General features: G+C 35.3%; 1 protein-coding gene across 1 annotated transcript in view; it reads right to left on the bottom strand.

Moving 5' to 3' along the window:
• The window catches only part of LOC136825012 (uncharacterized), a 358497-nt gene that overhangs the window by 199388 nt on the left and 139109 nt on the right, over positions 1–20000 (bottom strand). Inside the window, exon 2 of the mRNA XM_067081045.1 lies at positions 16776–16808. Within this exon, the coding sequence (XP_066937146.1) occupies positions 16776–16808 (33 nt within the window). The remainder of the gene's footprint in view (positions 1–16775; positions 16809–20000) is intronic.

Raw genomic sequence — 20000 nt, 5'->3', positions numbered from 1 at the left:
AAGTGTTTTGACGACCACACCTCGTTAAAATGTTTAAACCAGTCCCATTTAAGCTGTGGACAGCTTCCATCCACACAAAAAAAATATATTTCGTGACGGCTGAATAACATTCATGTGCTTTTGAATTAAGAAACAGAAACCATGTATATATATATAATATATATACATACATATACATACATACATACTTATGTACTGTATATACATATTGTAACTGCGCCATATATATTTAAAACTTTCAAACTACTAAAACAACGTTTCACATTTATAGTATAAGGTATTAATGCACTATTTAGCAATCACATAGCCTCGTCTTGTGTCTGCTAGTTTGCGGAATGTATAGGTCCACACCAAGCATCCTATTCCTTTTCATACCCTTCCCCGAGTCCACTGTGCGCAAGGACCAGCATTGGCAGAACACCAGATAAGCCTCGACTCGCCAACCACCCAGACTTGGATACCCATTCTCACCGCCCAGACACCAACCGTGAATCCTTGGATGGAATATAATCTGTCAATCCATCGAACACTTTCACTGATCAATCTGATCTCATGAATGAGTCACCGGTTCGATTCTCTGATGGACGAGTCCAACAAGGGTTGAGCTATCAGAGACAGGTCCTTCATTAGATGAGTCCGATTCTCTCGTCTATTGAATGAATTCTCTCTAGTCTTGCAGCCAAGGATTTGCCATTAATAATTCGATAATTCCCATTAATGGATCGATGAACCGATCACATTTCTCAGGGGAGCCTCTTTTCTTCGGCGATTTCTAAATTTCGCACGCCCTCCCACTGGCTTTCTGAATTCACTGCAGATAAATAAAAACATCCTTGCTCGAAACTTCCCGCGCAGTAAGAGGTCCGGTTTAAATGAAGTCATTAATAAATTTGATTAGTACACTCCGAATCTGATGTCCTCTGGCGTCTGAACTGAATGACCGTCCTCATCACGAGAGAGAGAGAGATAGAGAGAGAGTAAAATGGAAGTAAAAGACACGGATATGAATAACCAATACACAGTAAAGACATTGAAGGTTTCCCTCCTACGCCTTCTGGTATAGCTGCCAATTAAAATTCTCATTGCAGGATCTTCAGTTGACAACTGAGACCAGCTAGTATGTCTGTCTATTGGTCGCTGCAAGTAGGCTACTGGATAGGCTGCAGCAAGAATTGATGCCATTGCACACAAATGTTTTTTGGGTGCACAGAAAATTAGGAAAAACCACAAATTCTCTCTCTCGTACTACTAGGTAAATTATAACAAGTATCTATACTATTACAAACCGGTAAATTTTCAAGATGGTAAAGAAGAAGCAGTTCCTTTCTCCGGTGTAATGATTTAAAACGACGAGGTTTTAAATCATTACACTGGTTTGACGACACTATGGTTTGGTGGACTGTACGAACTATATATACACGCAGACACACATATATATATATGTATATAAATATATATATTATATATAAAGCAGGTCATATAGCTGTAAGCTTCAGAGTAGCTATCAAGGTGGCATCGAGGAAAAGGCAGCACGTGTGCTATGAATAGCCTCCACACAGCTATTCATAGTATAACAAGTTGTTTGTTTATATTTTGGTCTGTACTTCAACTTTTACTAACCCTCTTTCTTTTTCAGATGTTTTAGTTTCTTTTTTAACTCAGTTTGGGTAGGTTATGTCCGTCTTTATAGTGATTTTTAAAAAATATAATTTTTTTTGCCCTTTTTTTTTTATAAGACTTTAAGTAATTTTTTTGTAAATTGCAGCCATGAAGATGCAATGAGGTATTGCGAAACGCCACCGGCAAAATAAACTGCTGTTTTATTATATGTGCTGCCTTTTCCTTGATGCCCTACTGATAGCTATATATATATATATATATATATATATATATATATATATATATATATATATATATATATATATATATATATATATATATATATATATATATATATATATATATATGTACGTGTCCCAGCATGTATATATATATATGTAATATATATTATATATATATATATAAAATTTTCATCACCTTAGAAAATTACTTATATAAAAATATTCTGCCTCTTCTAGCACCAATATCCGAAAAATTCCGAAGAACATTATTTTTCTAGTCAAGTTCCACCTTTAAACGAAGTCAGGAAAAATGTCCAGACCTCACCGTCCCAAGAAAGAGCGGGAGGACGTCCACAAAAAACGAAAACTTTACCACTTTATCACTAAACGCTGCTGAAGGACAGTTTTTCATTAACACTGAGCTTTTTGAAATGCAGTTGTCAGGATATCTGACGAGCCAACACTTGTTTACCGCCACGCGGTGGGAAAACAAAAAGAGGTTAAGAGACAGCCATCATCGGGGGGGGAGCATCTCCATCCAAGAAACTGGGCCTCCCCTCCCCTCCCTCATCGCGTCTATTGCCATTTGTTCTGTCAATTTAGTGACACCAGCGGTGATCTGACCCATAGAATAAGTAAGGCAGGTAGCCTCCATCAATACTATATTGTATAATCGTTATCTATGCTTTTTATTTCAATGGATTTCCATCATGTTCTCTAATACATTAATGTTTCGTCTTAACATACACAGCCTTTAAAAGCTCTGCTTTTCAAAAGCTTCATGCTCAGATGCTGAGCTTGACTCAACATTTACATGAAATGAAATGTACTCGCCATTTAACTGCACTCAATATTTTGAAGAAACTAATCGTCAATAGGAGCTACAAAAATCTCATTCCTTTTAACTGATATGACTAAAAGTATATGAGCACCTATTTTTTTCTAAAAAAAAAATTCCTGCTGAACATCCCACAAAACCCAATAGCCAACAATGTAAAGGTACCCGTCCATATCTGAATGACCTTTTAAGTAAATAATCCGGCGTAAGGAAGAGAAGTAAAAAAAGTAAATCATTAACGCCCGAGCTGGCTGGGTGATTGGGACAAGGTGAGAGGATGGGAGAAGCAACGTTTAAATACTTGATAGCGAGGAGCTGTGTATACAGTTCTTGTCGCTAAGGTCTTCTCCGCATTTGCAAAATTTATCTCAACTAATGTAAGTCGGAGTTTAGCTAAAATCTTAGCAATTTCAACAAATTCAGATTAACTTTTGGCAGTTCTCTTATACATGCGAGGCTGTCCGCTTGCCGGGTAAACTAAACAGCATGAACTTGTCTTGATTGACTTAGTTTACTCAGTACACCATGTAACGTATAGACAGAGCATTAACTCTGAAGACTCAAAGTTTACAGAGTGACAAGTATTGGTTGCCTTAGCATAATCTAAGGTATTGCAGTTACGTAGCTTTTAGCAAAAATGAAAAATAAAAAATGTACTCTCCATATTCATTTATCCTCATACTCAGTTTCATAGCCATAATTTCAACCAGGGAAGCTTATTTCACGTCCAAACACAATGAAGTTTCCGTTGTAGAAAACGGAGCTTGTGAATTATATGACTGATCGCAAAAAGAATATTTATGAAACTAATTACCGTCACGAAAGTATGGATGTCCACTATCCTCTATTTATCATCCAAGTTCACTGCTAATTATTTTTTCTTCGATGGAAATTTTAACAGATGTTTGTCAAGAAGAAATCCTGAGGTGTCTTTTTATCCGCCACTTTTCTATAATTCCATGCAAAACTACCCAATTCAGCAGACAACTTCTCATTTCGATGTCAGATTTCATCATGAGAGACCTTCCTGCCTGAGGGGCGAAATTTCTTTCAAAATGCCCTCTGTCTCTACTCTTCAAAAAGCTAAACTTAGTAATGCCACATTACCCCATGACTCCTCGAACTAATGCATTAAATTTCCACTCAGTTCTGGTATCAATACATAAAGTTGGAATAACTACATCTGTCAGTTATGCGTTCACTTCGACAGTTTTTCTTCGTGCGCCCGTTTTTGCTAAAATTTTGACATTGCAGTGGTTTTGAACGTAAGGTCTCATTTCTCTATTTTGGCCCAAAATTTTTAATTGTGAGGTAGATCTTGACCTTCAAATTTTATTTTTGCAATTCTTAATATTTCATTATTCTGTTTACTTGGTAATATATATATCTCACAATCTTGGACTTTGGGATATCTCATTTTAAGAGAGTCCAATAACATTCTTCTCGACCGAATCGTTATTATTTTCAGGAAGTACAATAGTACCTGAATGCTGTTCATAGTGTCATTTACATTATCAATATTTTTTATAGACAGTCTTCGGATTGGTTTTTTGTTATGGTTTCTATAAGCCATGTCTTTTCTTTTATTTGTCTGAATGAAATTTCTGTTGTTGGATGTCTTTTTAATAAGTAGTTTTCCAACTTTAAGGCTGAAGTTTGTTGTTTTGTTTCCATGGTTAGGAACCTTGACCAACTTTCACTCAAATAGAGGGAGTCGAAGTGATTCAAGGTTGGGTCATGTCGATATTTACTCTTTTTGGTGCTTTATACGGTATTAAAGTTTTAATACCACCCTGATTTTGATTATTTGGATTATCCAGAGAATTGCCCATTTCCATGCCAGAAGATTTGCTCTGTACTGAAGCAGCGGTCGTCAACTGTGCCCAGACGGAACCATCAAAGGGCCCAGGGGCACTCGAGTGCTTATAGCGACTAGTCATAAAGATGGAAAGGAAAAAAATTAAACCTGGAAACCTTAAAAAAAATATCATCTACCTTTCATGGAGTTTATTGTTCCACCAATGGCACAAGTGAGAACCGACTCCCAAATGTCCACCCCTACTCTATCCCACAGGGGATGGCACAACATGATTAGAGTGGCCCAAGTGTAAGCCAAACTCGCTTTCTAGAACTGAGAGTATTACAAGAATACCATCATCCCCACCCTAATCATATTTTGGGCAAACCGGATAGAATAACGAGAGTCCTGTCCTCCAGAACCAGACCCCCCCCCTGGAATCCGTGACCCAGCCCTAAAGAATAGTTCCGCCTTTAAACGACCAATCTGATAACTCTCAGGTCCAAACATTATCGGGTTAGGGGGTCCTACCACAGTTCCCACCATTTACCTTCGGATATACACCTAGTCCTAGCTATGATGTCTTTTCCTATTTATCAGGTCAAATACAATTTTAGCAAAAGAATCTATAGCCAGAGATACAGTTTAGTCCTCCAATAATATATACATTAATAAGTCCACGACAAGATGAAGCGAACAAGAGACACAAGAGAGCAGCTGAGGACAACAGTTAAACGAAATTAGACAGGTCTAGAAGACAACTGTCTAAGAAGCACAAAACTATCCAATGCCACCATGATTTGGCAGGAGCACAATCATCAGCATACGACAAGATGAAATAAGAGGATTTATATACTAACAGCGGATAAGCATTATCAAGAACAGAACGCTAAAAATGAAACTAAAATGAAACAGTAACAGAAAGCGACGAAAATTTCGGTCATGAGGAAGAAAGAAGTTTAGCATTATAGGACGGCCGAGTGGGTAGATGGATGTTAGTGTAAAGGTTTCGTAGACCTCTTAGATGTTATTTTTCCTAAGATTCACAGATTTTTTGTATTCATATGTCATTCAGTTGCCCTCTGCTGCATATATATATATATATATATATATATATATATATATATATATATATATATATATATATATATATATATATATATATATATATATATATATATATATATATATATATGCACTATGGGGCGACGTTTTCCTCTTAATCAAGAAGGTCAATGCATTGGTTCTAGAATTAAGCCTCCCCTGGGAAGGGAAAAAACTTTTATAACTTCAAAAGACTGGCAGTTCCTGCGTGTAGAGGCAGGCCGGATTAGAAACAAATATCATTCTTCAATCCTTACTATTTCGAAGAGGAAATGACTGGCGTTAACAAAACTCAAGCCAACTATCCTAACAATTTTACATTATATAATTATCAATAATACACACAAGAAAACATAGTTAATATTACCTAACTGTGCAACTGGAAGCTACTAATGTAGATGGGCATTTTGTCAGTCCAATTTTACTATTCATTTTGAAAACTACATAATATTTTTAGATAATAATTTCCTGCTGCTTTTTAAATTTAGACTGCATATGTGGTATTGGCCGTTATGTAAATCAGTCATATCGCGGGACTAATGCTTCTAATCAATCAAGTCCCACAAATTAAAGTTAAGTGTTCGCCACACATCAAAAATGCTTTATGACTTTAGCGTCACTAAAATAGTTCATATTAAGATGCCGAGTAAAATGGAACACGACTGTACCCATCTAGATACAGTATGTGAAAAAAAACACGGGAACCAAGACAACCATTGTTTGAGATGCTAAACTTCTCCTCATTAAAAACTAAATGAATTCCATTGCAGAACTTACGTTAATTCCATTGCTATTTCACTAATAGCAAAAACGGCTATATAACCAGTCATAGCATTCCTTACCAACAACGGCAGTGATACAAGGCCTACGGGTAAAATAGACCGCGTCCCTGGTAAATGAAAACGCGTAAGCTGCACAATTCATAAGCGGCAAACCCTGTGGATATAGTCTTGAAAACAGGTGCCAGAATTAGCTGATAAAACAACTCAAAGTAAAAAATACTACAAAACAGGGAATTCCGCCACATGAAAAAGAAACGTCTTTTATAAAACCTATAAAAACCCATGGATAAAAAAGCCACAAAGTGACAAACAGACGCAAACAGTTACTGACACTGACTACTATGAGAAAAAGAGCAAAGTTAATTACGGAAAAGGTATGATGCGAACACAAAGCTGTCGAAGAGTCAGTACCTGAAGAGCTGGCACTTCAAACGATCTATTACTTTCGGCTACATACACGTACTGTAGTCTGGGAACACATTCGGCCATCAACACAAGAGCACTTCTACACTGGCGATCAAGTTAACGCAAAATAAGCAGCGCAAATATAACTAGTTCAAATTCTTGAAGGAGCTGTCTGACAACAGTGACCAGAAACAACCATGAACAACAAAGAAAACCACAAACAACAACTGTCTACCTAATATCATTTTCATGCTCCAAATAAGAGAACAGAAAGGTTTCTCGAGGCGCAACAGAAAGAAACAGCACTGACTGGGGTGCACTGACTCAAACTAATACATGAGATTCTGCGTACACTTGGAAATCAGTTAACATTGAAACTACACCTAAAAGGTTATTTTTTTACATGAAAACCAATAAGACATGCAGCTTTATGTTAATCTAACCTATGTGTAAGAAACGTGGAAAGCGCCGGGGAAGACAAAATCAACCCTGAATAAGACTAAAGGTTAAAAGGAATATCATCACCACAGCACATGGACATTTGCCTTTCTTGGTCACAAGTATACACCTACTTCTCTTTTGTATTTTACAGCTTTTCTTCATTCCAGAGGTTTATCGTTAACAGAATTTAAACACTATAATTTAGGTAACTAATTTTAATTACCAGAATAACGTATTCCGTTTTACATCGTTAAAAAGGCAATACATCATTAATCTCTCAATAAATTGTCACAGTTCATTCAAAACGCGCACATCCTATTCCTAAGTTAGCAGAATTATTTTTACTGTTGTATTCTTTGTTTCTCCTATAATCTTTCACAAACGTAGAAGCCATTTAATAACAGAAAAGAAAAATGATCATGCACTAACAGTAATGTATGTACTTATATGAAACGTGTTATGTCACATATGTTAAACAAACCAAAGTTTTTAGGAAATTTCACCTGTACATTGCTTATGAATTTAAAATTCATGTTTATGGAGAGAGAGAGAGAGAGAGAGAGAGAGAGAGAGAGAGAGAGAGAGAGAGAGAGAGAGAGAGAGAGAGAGCTGGGGCCAAAAAGAGAGACAAAAGGTACCGGCAGCAGCAGAAACTCGAATAAGGAGTCACGTGCCAACACTGTACTTCTGTGATTGAGCTAATTTGCTTTAAGTTAAGAAAAGCCTTCGGGAGAATTAAAAGGGAAAAAATACTTAAAAAAAAGGGGTGATGGTGAGGCTAAGTAAATACTTCTAAGAATGGCAGTTGGTATTTACAGACTTTTTACCTCGCCTTAGAAATAAACTTTTGAAATACTCTCTTTAGAATTGCTTGATTCCATACGCTATGGATAGTTCTGATCTATTTACAATTTGTTTTCATTCATACTACTCACTAAACAGATGCTTATATAGTTTACATTTATCCATGAGAAAACAATTTTTTTGTTTAGTAGTCTCTATCGTACAGACAGACCGATCTTTTACAAAAGCTACATAAATGATACGCTAGCTACTTTTAAACAAAGAGAATGTACTGTTATGTCATCAAATTTCATTATCATCTGTCATCCCAACATCAATGTCTCTATAGAGCTCGCAGACAATGACAAGCTATCATATCTAGATGTTGAAACTGCACGAGGCAAATCTCAAGAAACAAAGCAAATCCTTCACTGGTTTAGGCACAAACTTTTTTTAGCTTTTGCTTTTATACTTTTAGGATTGATGCCATAACCACAAAAGTTTCTTTGGGCACCTTCTCTTCCCTCTGACTGGGCATCCTTTCATAAAGAGATCCTTTTTCTATTAAAAATATTTTAATAACAATTACTTTCCAACCAAATTATTATAATAAAACCATCTGCATCTTTAGATGAATCTTACCGTCCGAAGCTTCAAGTTCCAACCGTGCCAAAGCTGATCTTCCATCCCTTATAGTCGATTTTAAGCAATGGCAAATACAAAAGGGAAATGAAATTATTTTGAAGCTTCCAAAGCTCTGTATCAATCAGATTTTTATTAATCTCTTGACTTTGGGAGCAATGTCCACATATAAGGATTCACTCCCTCTTCTAATGCATTCCTCTGTAGTTTATATGCCTACTTGTCCGAGATGCAATCGCGAAGTTTAGGGGGATCCACGCAAAGATTACAGAAAGTTCGCATAGACTCTCATCGGGGGGTTATCCATAGAACTGGGTGTACTTTGAATAAAGAATTCTAAATCATCAGGGTACATACAGAACAGTGAAAAACTGCAATTTTTATAGGAAGTGAAATGATTGCACAAGCTTCGGATAACTCCTCTGTGTTGATATCAGAGTCCTCTGATTAAGCAACTGGTGCCTAAACTGGAGTCAGTTATCCTCCGCTGTTTCTGAATCTCCATTGCTGGTGCTTTTCTTTTCGAAGTCACTCAGTTGTGTTAAAAGGTGCTAAAGGGTATGGTTCCCTCGGCTTTGTTTTTAAATATTAATACTTTTAAAGACTTATTGTACATTTTGTTGTAAATGATCTGTTTTGCGATAATTCTTATTCACTGATTTTTTGAGGACTTTATGCTTACAAGAATTTGTACGAATTTTAGCGAAGTTGTTTCTTAGGTTACTTAAGCCTTTTTTTTTCTTCTTAACCTCGAAAAATGAAGGAGTCCTGAAATGTTGGTCAACAACTTTCTCCAGAGTAATCGACAGCTCTGGGAACCATGATTTTATATATATATATATATATATATATATATATATATATATATATATATATATATATATATATATATATATATATATATATATATATATATATATATGCATATATTTATGATGTATGTTCTAGAGTGACACTTGAATGAACATACAGACAATTTCACAAAATAACTTTCGTAAGCATATAAGTATCAGCCATGGAATGTATGAACTTGATTCACTGATTTAAAAAGAAATATTTAAAATGTACAGAGTTTAAGGAAATTAGTTGACCTAAACAAGATCTGCAAATAGAGAACTAGCGTTAATGAGCTTTCTGCTCCTCCCTCTTCTTTCCCTCTTATCATGAGTGAATATTCGTTTTCCAACACATGGTCGTTTAAGCTATCACTCTCATTCATATATATATATATATATATATATATATATATATATATATATATATATATATATATATATATATATATATATATATATATATATGTGTGTGTGTGTGTGTGTGTGTGTGTGTGTGTAAATTTCTAACACAGTGTGTCACTCCTTTAGCAGATGTCGTAGAAATAAAAAGATGAAATTGGGAAGATTTATAATTGGCGTTTAATTTTTCCTTCTGGTACATCTACATATCTATATATACATGTATATATATATATATATATATATATATATATATATATATATATATATATATATATATATATAATGTATATATATAAATTATATATGTGCATATATACTAGGGGCTTTCAGCAAGTAATGCAGCATAATTTTTTCCTCGGCCAATTTTCTTTCAAAAAAATTTAAATTTTGTGTGCGACATCCTTAACCATTCCCGCGTCATGCCATGTACTTTGATTAATTTCCTAAAGACGGCTACATTATAATTACCTATCGAATGGGGTTATGTGACTGAGGTACGTTCCAAACAAAGAACAGTGATAGAATTCCTTTTGGCTGAATTAGAGACAGTCGCAAATATTCACAGGCGCTTGCAGAATATCTACAGAGACCTGGCAGTTGATAAAAGCACTGTGATTCGTTGGGCGAAGTGCTTATCATTATCATCAGCAAAAGGACAAGGAAATCAGTCTGACCTCCCGCGCCTTGGCCGCCCGCACACAGCCGTGACGCCTGCAATGGCGGAACGTGCGGAGGAACCCAGAGAGTACAAACCTTTGAATACCCTAAGTTGCGGACAACTGTGTCGGCACTACCGACAAAGATCTCAAGTTGAGCAGCGAATTGTTTGATTGTGACTCCCGGCCCACCTCCAATAACAGTGTCCATATGTTCCACAACTGCATGCCTCACAGCCGCGTGCGCCGGCCAGGGCGCGGCAGATCAGACATTTCCCTGTCCTTCTTCTGATGAGGACAGACACTTCCCTAAACGATACACAGCGCTTTTATCCACTGCCAGGTCTCTGTAGACATTGTGCAAGCGCCTGTGAATATTTGTGCCGGTCTTTTTCTCCAACAAAAGGAATTCCATCACTGCTCTTTGTTTGGAACGTACTTCACTCACAGACCCCTTTGGACAGCTGATTATATGCAGCCGTCTATCGGAAATTAATGAAAGTACATGACATAACGCGGGAATGCTTAAGGAGGTCGCCCATAAAATTTCAAATTTTTTGAAAGAAAATTGGCCGAGAAACAAAATTATGTTGCATTACTTATAGAACGCCCCTCGTATACACACACACACACACACACACACACACATATATATATATATATATATATATATATATATATATATATATATATATATATATATATATACGAGTATATATGTATATATATATATATATATATATATATATATATATATATATATATATATATATATATATATATATATAAATATATTAAACCACTTACCTCAGTCTTGTTTTTTCTTCTGTAAAAACGCTTCCTGTTCTCTTCTCTCCTTCACAAAACTCAACTCTACTGCCTTACACAACGTTCTTTTTGCAAATTTTTTGCATAGATCCGGTAACTTTCCTAGTGTCATCTATTTTGTTATTTACCTCATCTCTCATTCTATCTTTATCCTTTTACACAAAATCTCAAACAACTTTACGAATGAGCCTTTCATTCTTGCAAAATTCAATTTGACATTTACCCTCCGCCTTCCTCTCTTCAGTTAATATAATTGCCCAACTCTTGCCAAATTCACTTTCAATTCCATTCTATCATATGCTCCTATATAAGTTTTAGTAGACTTTATTGTTTGAGAAAGCAACATTAAATCATCCCTAAAGATCAGCCACTCTACTCCATTCACGACACTCAATCTTATCCTGCAAATCTGCCCTTCATTTCTGTCCTTTCTCTGGCATCCCTTATTACCCTCTCCGCAAAAAGACAGGTCTGGCATAAAAACATAAACTTTTGTCTTGCTCAGTTTTATACTAAAGCTTTTAAACGCGCCTATAAAGTGTAACAAACGCTTTCATGATAAAAACTTGTTCCATAACGTTATCTTGTATGCTTTGAATGGTCTGATCAAGATTTATTGCTCAGGGTGTATATAAATTGGCCACCTCAACATGAAAATAGTTATTATCCCTCTTCTAAACTACAACCAACACAACGATGCTCCTGGCGTACATGCTTACGTTACATCTATGGAGAATATTAGCTGTTACTGGTTATCCACTCCCCATTTTGGTGGAATTACCATCTTCAACAGCAATATAAATTAAGACACTAGAGACTGGGCCAACAAATCTTTTTACAAAACACATGGAATCATCTGCCTGCCTACTATGTTCACACCAGAGTTTTCTTTGGGGAGGCTTACTAGCTGATCACCTTGCTAAAGGGTGACTTATAACCACGATAGAAGTTAACCTATTCCTGTCTATTAGCTGAAACTTTGCAACCAGATACATTTAATTTTAATCACTCAATACATCGAATTCCTTTCAAACAGCCCCAGGAAACTCTGTATCCTTATCAAAAAGTCCCAGGATCCTTTGTATCTATCAAACAGTCCCGGTCTCCTTGCATTGTGTAAAAACTGAAACTTCTCACACATGTTTTATATACCAAACTTGATTTCCAAACCTTTTATGTTTTCATTCTTCCTCCATTATTTATCCCCGATAATTCTTTCTGCTAACTGCACCATTTCACATTTGAAACATCTTCCAGGGTATACTTAGTTACGTCATGACTCTAAAATTCTAATATAACTGCCATTTTTCTTAAACAATGGGAACTGTTGTTTCTCACTTCCATTCTTTTCCTTCATCCACACATTAACATTCCTGCACACCAGAGTTAGTTACTTAACTACACAATCACTACCCCACCATTTTTCACTCACAGTCACTTTCATCTCCAGTGTTTTCCAGTTCTGTAACCTGTACCTGACCTTTATTTCACAAGGCGCTCTCATTCTCCACTGCATACAATTACCTGTCCTGTATCACATACTATCGCATTACTATTATTCATCGCTTCCAACATCACGTGACACGAAGGGCCAAAGTGAAATCCCGCCACTTATGTCTTTCCTGTGCTTTAACTTCAACACATCACTCATCTTCTCACAGCTCCGATCGAAATAGGGTTGGATCTTCCCACTCTCATGGTGACATCTGACACTATCAAGTGCTGTTCTGCCGTGAGTTGTGGAAAGTGCGTATGCAAGCAACATCCAGCTCCTTTTCATCATAACCTCACGCACTTACCGAATTTCACTAATTTCTTTCACGGTATCATTTCTGACACTACTGGGCAATCTGACTCCTAATATTCTTCTTAAAGCCTTATTCTCAAACAAACAAATATATAATTTTACTTTTGAACGCAACTTCAGCCTGCTGGATGCCACTTTTCCTACATATTTGAAATTTCCTAGTCAATGCTTCTAATCCTCATTACTTCTGCTCTTCTTAGATTTATTTTGGGCCTTATCTTTTTAGACACGTGATTATATTATTAAGCAATCTTTGTAAATCGTGTTGTATTTCGGTGATTAAATAGCATCCTCTGCCAATTCTAAGACTGTCAAATTCCTACTGGCACTTTCTCTTCCGTCTCTGACCACTTTTTTTTTATAAAATGTATGAAATGGGAAAGCAGCCCAGTAAAAATAATATTCCCTTATGGAACCCCTATTTATTGCAAATTCACTTGACAAGACCCCGTCAGCATTACCTTTGTATCTACTTCATTCATGGATAATTCATATCACCTATGCTCACTTAACAGGAAAGGCATAGTACCACAAGACCTGCCAAAATAAAGTAGCCTTTAAATTCCATGCAGAGCTACACAATGTCTTAACGCAAACATTTTCAGCTCTGTAACTCCTGCCTTTTCTGAAACCAGCTTCTTCATGTCGATGCATTTCATCAAAATCTTTCTCCAGCTCACTGACAATAAGCACACTGAATATTTTCATAACAACAGAAGCAAGCACAGAGTCTTTTCACCTAACGCATTCAGTCAAGTTACCGTTCCTTGGTACAAAGAAATTAGTGTATGGAAAACTACGTTATGGAATCACTGCAAAGATGATTTTAGCTGAAACAGAAATGACGCCTCGTACACTAACTACATAGTTTTGCAAAATGTGGAATGAGGAAACTAATTCCACATTTGGCAAAACTGTCTAGTTAGTATACGAGGGGTCATTTCATTTTCAGCTAAAGTCATCTTTGCAGTGATTCCATATAATAGTTTTCCATACACTAACTTCTTTATTACTGATTCCGTAAAAAAAAAAATGAGAATCCATTTTTCATCCTCTGGTATATCAGTCATATTATCCCAATTGCATCTCTTATTCATGATCTCACAAAAATGATCCGATCAACATTGTCTTTATTCATATTCTGATGTTATTTACACATATACCTCCATTTTGAGAATGTTTTCCTCTTTTTCTTTTCTTTCAAGAATACTAATAAATAATTCTATGGGATATTCTAACGACAATGACACTCCCTGAACATATGGCTATGTCAACATCATCAGCCTGTTTGTCCAAACAAGTTCTTATCTCTGCTTGATCTTCGTTTACCTTCACTATCTAGACTTGAGTACACGGCCCGTTCTACTCTGCGTTCTTTCCATTATTATTATTATTATTATTATTATTATTATTATTATTATTATTATTATTATTATTATTATATTTGAAGGGGGTAGATCCTCTTTTAAACATGTTCTGTTAAAAAGAATAGCAGCATCAGTGGAACTGATTTTATACAAGATCTTTTCAATTCATCTTACTATTCTTGTATCTTCAAGGCTGATATCTGCCAAGAGCTGGCCGATGTACATACACTGGATAAAGGGGGAGAGGCAATGGTTCTGAATCTAGTCACTTTTATTCTGGTAAACGGAGGCATAAGTTAAACATGGCGTGGTATAAACCGTGGAGCTTCAGGTTTCAGCACATGGCACCTAAAACCTCGGCGTCGTTCTCGAGTGGTAGAGAGCCTTTGCCGTAACACCAAGCAGGAAACTTTCCTTCTCCCTATGGTGGCACACAGAATGCCGCCTGCCGATATTCCTGAACCGAGCGAACGGACCAATCAGGAGCTGTCTCCATCTTCTGTGAGTGACCCTCCCGGCACCACCCACCCTGTCTCCAACGTCAGCAAGCGGAGGCGAGTGCAACCTTCAACTTCTGGGAGAAGGTTTGTTCAGGATCATTAATCCCCTAACAATCAGTCAAAATTCAGCTTCCCTCCCACCAGCAATCTGGGACCCTATATATACTGTACCTACTGATGATCCCATTCTGTCCAGAACAAACTCACCCCGCCCTGAAGATAGACCGATAATACGGTCAGAAACGTCGACAACACCCTTAGAAAACTACGAAGATTCTCTATCACTGAAGAAAGACGTCGAGGGTTTAGTTACCACATGCTGAAAACCTGAAACTACGGTTATATTACGCCATGTTTAACCTCTGCCTGCCAGTACCAGAAGAAAAGTGACTAGATTCACAAATATTCCCTCTCACCTTCATCCAGATTATGTACATCGCTCAGTTCTTAACAGATATCAGATCTTGAATAAAATCAGTTCCACTGATGCTTCCATTCTTTTTAACAGAGCATATTATTATTATTATTATTATTATTATTATTATTATTATTATTATTATTATTATTATTATTATTATTATTTGGCAGCAGACCCTCTTTTAACAGGTTTTATTGAATATTATTGCTGCTTCAGCTGCATTTATTTTGTAGAAGACTTTTCTATTTTCCTTATTGCGGACTTCTCTTCATTGGAGGTGCGTGCTAACAGCTCGCCTATATTTGTCATTTCATGGGGAAAAGTAAAAAATCTGGATTCTGCTTTTTATATATTCTATACAGTTAGAATATTATGACATATAGTTGCTGAACACTTGTTGCTGCGACGTTTCGACAGACTCTTCTGTCATTCTCCCTGGAAAATGACAGAAAGAGTCTTTTTACTTTTCCCATGAAATGTTCAGCAAATATATATTCTAACGTATAGCTATTAAAAGCAGAATCCAGATTTTTTACTTTTCCCCATGAAATGACAAATATAATGAGCTGTTAGCACGCACCTCCAATGAAGAGAAGTCCGCAATAAGGAAAATAGAAAAAGTCTTCTACAAAATAAATGCAGCTGAAGCAGCAATAATATTCAATAAAACGATATTTAATTATTAAATTATTTATTATTATTATTATTATTATTATTATTATTATTATTATTATTATTATTATTATTATTATTATTATTATTACTCAAAACGACTAAACATTCCTGCAATTCTGAAAAGTCATTAATAGGAAAACAAGGTTTCCATAAAATAAGATTCTTATACTTACGTGAATAAAAGAAAACAAATCACCCTGAACGACCACCCAGGCTTTTTCTCCAATCCCGAGAACGAATACTACAACGAAGATACTCACAAAATATTGTATGTATTATGTATACACACATATGCATAACATATTAGCATGTTAAACACAACTAATACATTATATACACATAATATCAGCCCCATCATATCAAAGCATGCACAAATCCATTCTAAATGCAGAGTACAATGCAACTAACAAAGGACACTGGCCAATACCGGCAGGGTTGGTTCCCCTTGGTTACGAATGCACAATATGACTGTTCTCTAAAATGCTTAAATGCACCTTTAAACTGAGTTAATATGGCAGAAGTGTATTGATATATTTAACATCTCTGCATTTGCTACACCTACAGTCAATGTTAGCCAACATCAGTAAGATATTTATCTACACTAGGGTTAATAGTAAATACATACATGACAGAAAAACATTTCTTTTCTAACCTTTTGAAAGACTGTCCTTCTCATTTGATGAGGCTGAAAAAGAAGAAGAGGCTCTCGTCACGTTTACGGAGTAGAGGAAGCAAAAGGGAAAGTAAAATCATTAATCCTAGAATTTATCCGGGAGAAAAGAATGGAGTATATAGCGTGCAACGGAAAAGAACCATTCACTTCACAACGTTTTCGTGTAAATGAAGTGTGAAATTATTTTGTTTGGTGCAAAATGTGGAAATCACAAAATCAGTTGCAGGTGAAGCAAATCGGCTCCATTCCTGAAATTTCTTCCTACATGAATGTTTCCTTTTCCGTCTGACACCTTCTACATTTACTCATACAAAAAAATATTGAGTCTCATTATATGACCTGCGATATCTACATCTGATGTATATTTATCAACAAATTTACCAGTTCATTTCAGCTGATAGGTGAAAGAAATGATAAACTCACTGGTCACTTGTAATTCTTCTAACAATACCAATATCATCATTCAGTTACAATCCTTTCATAATGTTCTTTGTCCAAGTATAGCAAGGTCAAAAGAAGCCCTAATGAAAGCAAGATAAAATGTGCAGGATTTAGCAATAATTCTCTTTTAGAGCAAATGCATCTTTGATTTATTAGTTATTGAATATATATTATCATTAATGTCATTAACTTAATGACCCCATGTCAAATAAATGTTCTTGAAGAAAATAATAATTATACTAATAAAAAAAATATAAATAGTCCTACAGTTTAATATATTATTTCAAATACTGAAATAAAAGCCTTCAAAAGACAAAGTATCATTACTCAACTAAGACAAACCAAACTTCTTAAGTCAGATTATAGGAACACCACAAGAAATACAATATACAACATTAAATACATTATGAGCTACGACAAGTATTTTAATGAGTGCTTTCCAGAAATCCAATGACCTTTGAAAAATATGGCACAAAAAATGAAAAGTTTCATATGAGGTCATAAAAATGTTAAAATAACATTAGGAACAGGTCAGACATGCTCAATAGCGCACTAAACATATACCATTGTATGCAATAAAGAGATCTAAGTAACGTATTTAAAAATCCATTTATGATTATACCTTTGAGGGACTTTAGGTATAAACTGCAAAATATCAGTCAATGCAATATAATGAAAGCATTGCGGTAGCCAGTACTATTCAAGTAATCTTGAGTTAAAGTTTTGTAATTGAAGAGACGTTCTTGGATCCGGTTCGTGAGAAAATCCGCAACTCATTTCAGAAATGTGAAAAACAGGATTTGTGGATTAACCGGAAAGTTGAGAATATCATTATTGTCTGGATAAATACTATGGAAAGAGTGACACGAATGAAAGTTATGTGAAAATTCTTTACGAATTAGAATCAAGAAAAAGCATTCATTGCTTAATTAACATTAGCCAGTTGTTAATAAATAAAATTGAAGTTACAAAGGTATGGAATAATTCTGAGAGAGGTAGAGAGAGACCAGAAATTACATAAACTGAAATTTGACAAAATTTTAATCCTTTATTGCATACGGGTACAAGATTACCATACTGCAAGTTCGAATTTACCACGCCACGTCATAAAAAAATGTTGGTCAAAATGACTATTCTCAAATGGAAAACATGGATGTGAAAAATACACGTGGATTGTAACTTTGTTCAAAATGGATCTACAGAGCTACAAAATGATCTACAAGGACAACCTGATTTGGGCGAACGAAGAGGCCATTCTCTACACCTGAAAAAGACACAAAGTTTGGGTGCGTTCTTTTCATGGGAAATCGCCACCTGATGAAAGGGCTGTGTTCTCTTGGTAATAAAAAGATGAAACTCGAATTAATATTGAAATTTAATACGAAATGCATGTCATATAACTGGCAAAGAGTAGAAAAATGGAAGACTAAGAACCTTTGGTCTGCTTCCAGAAACCATAGATGGTTTTTTTTTTTAAATTTCTGCATGAGAAATTTCAAGGACCAAAGGGTACAAAATCTACATCTTCTAATTAATCGTGGTATTAATAGTCAAAACGAGCTTTTGTTAACGTGGTATGGAAAAAGAGCTAGGTTCAGTCAGCATTAGTTCAAAAGCAAATAATAATTTTATTCTGCGAATAAATTTCAGCTACGTAAATCACCTCTTACGCCAGGCAGCGATCCGCTCACAAAGGCCGCACCTTTCGTACAACTACGATGTAAGGCAACGTCAACAATATTCTGAGATGCATAGTAATAATAGGAACCTCAGTACCATTAATACTCAACTGTAGAAAATGCGGTTTAACTGCTAAGCTGCTAGGGCCTGAAAGTGGTTAAAAATAGTTTTGTTTCCTGGTCAAACACTATTTGAGAGTTCAAAAGTCGTCTAAGTAAATGACATAATCAAATCTAGAGTAATAAAATGCCAGTCAGATTAACTATAATTATCCTTATACATGTGAAAAATAAAAATCTACTTTACACTTCTATCACTGACTACTGTCTCATTGTCATACATTCAAAACTAATCCCCTATATGTATACATATATGTATATATATATTATATATTATATATATGTATATATATATATATATATATATATATATATATATATATATATATATATATATATATATATATATATATATTTATACATTATATATACAGAAGTTAAATGTGCATAAGTGTACTTATATATGCACTAACTTGTAAATACAAATGTTTACAGACAGGCATGTAAACAAATATATAAATGCACACAGATATATAAATTATTAATCTTAAATTAAGAATCACATTTCCTTTCCGCAAAATTCTTGAAGCGTATTCAGAATAAAAGCTTACAATGAATGCCGCATGAAAATATCAAAAGCACAAACACACTATCTTTAAATTTTCGTTACTGACTTTTCAAAATAAAATTACACAGACAGAGGCTATTCAAAAAAGTAATAGTTGTCCCAAAACACAAAATGCTTAAGACACGAAGGTCTTCATAAGCGAAAAAAACTCCATGAATATCCTTGAGCGTGGTGCTAGAAGAAACTTGAGCGCTGTCGGTACAACATGGGTATTTTGCTGTACAGCAAAAAAGGAAAGTTGCATCACTGGTATTTTCTTGACTTTCAATAGGCGAAGTTTCTGACAGGTAAGAATGGCCGGAGATCAACTTTAAAACAATAAAAAAAATTATCGTAATTTATGCACCTTCTACAGAATTATTCTAACAGATCTATCAAATCGCCAACTACATAACT

The sequence above is a fragment of the Macrobrachium rosenbergii genome, chromosome 36 (genome assembly GCF_040412425.1).
Source record: "Macrobrachium rosenbergii isolate ZJJX-2024 chromosome 36, ASM4041242v1, whole genome shotgun sequence".
NCBI lineage: Eukaryota > Metazoa > Arthropoda > Malacostraca > Decapoda > Palaemonidae > Macrobrachium > Macrobrachium rosenbergii.
This window is presented reverse-complemented; position numbering and strand designations above follow the sequence as displayed.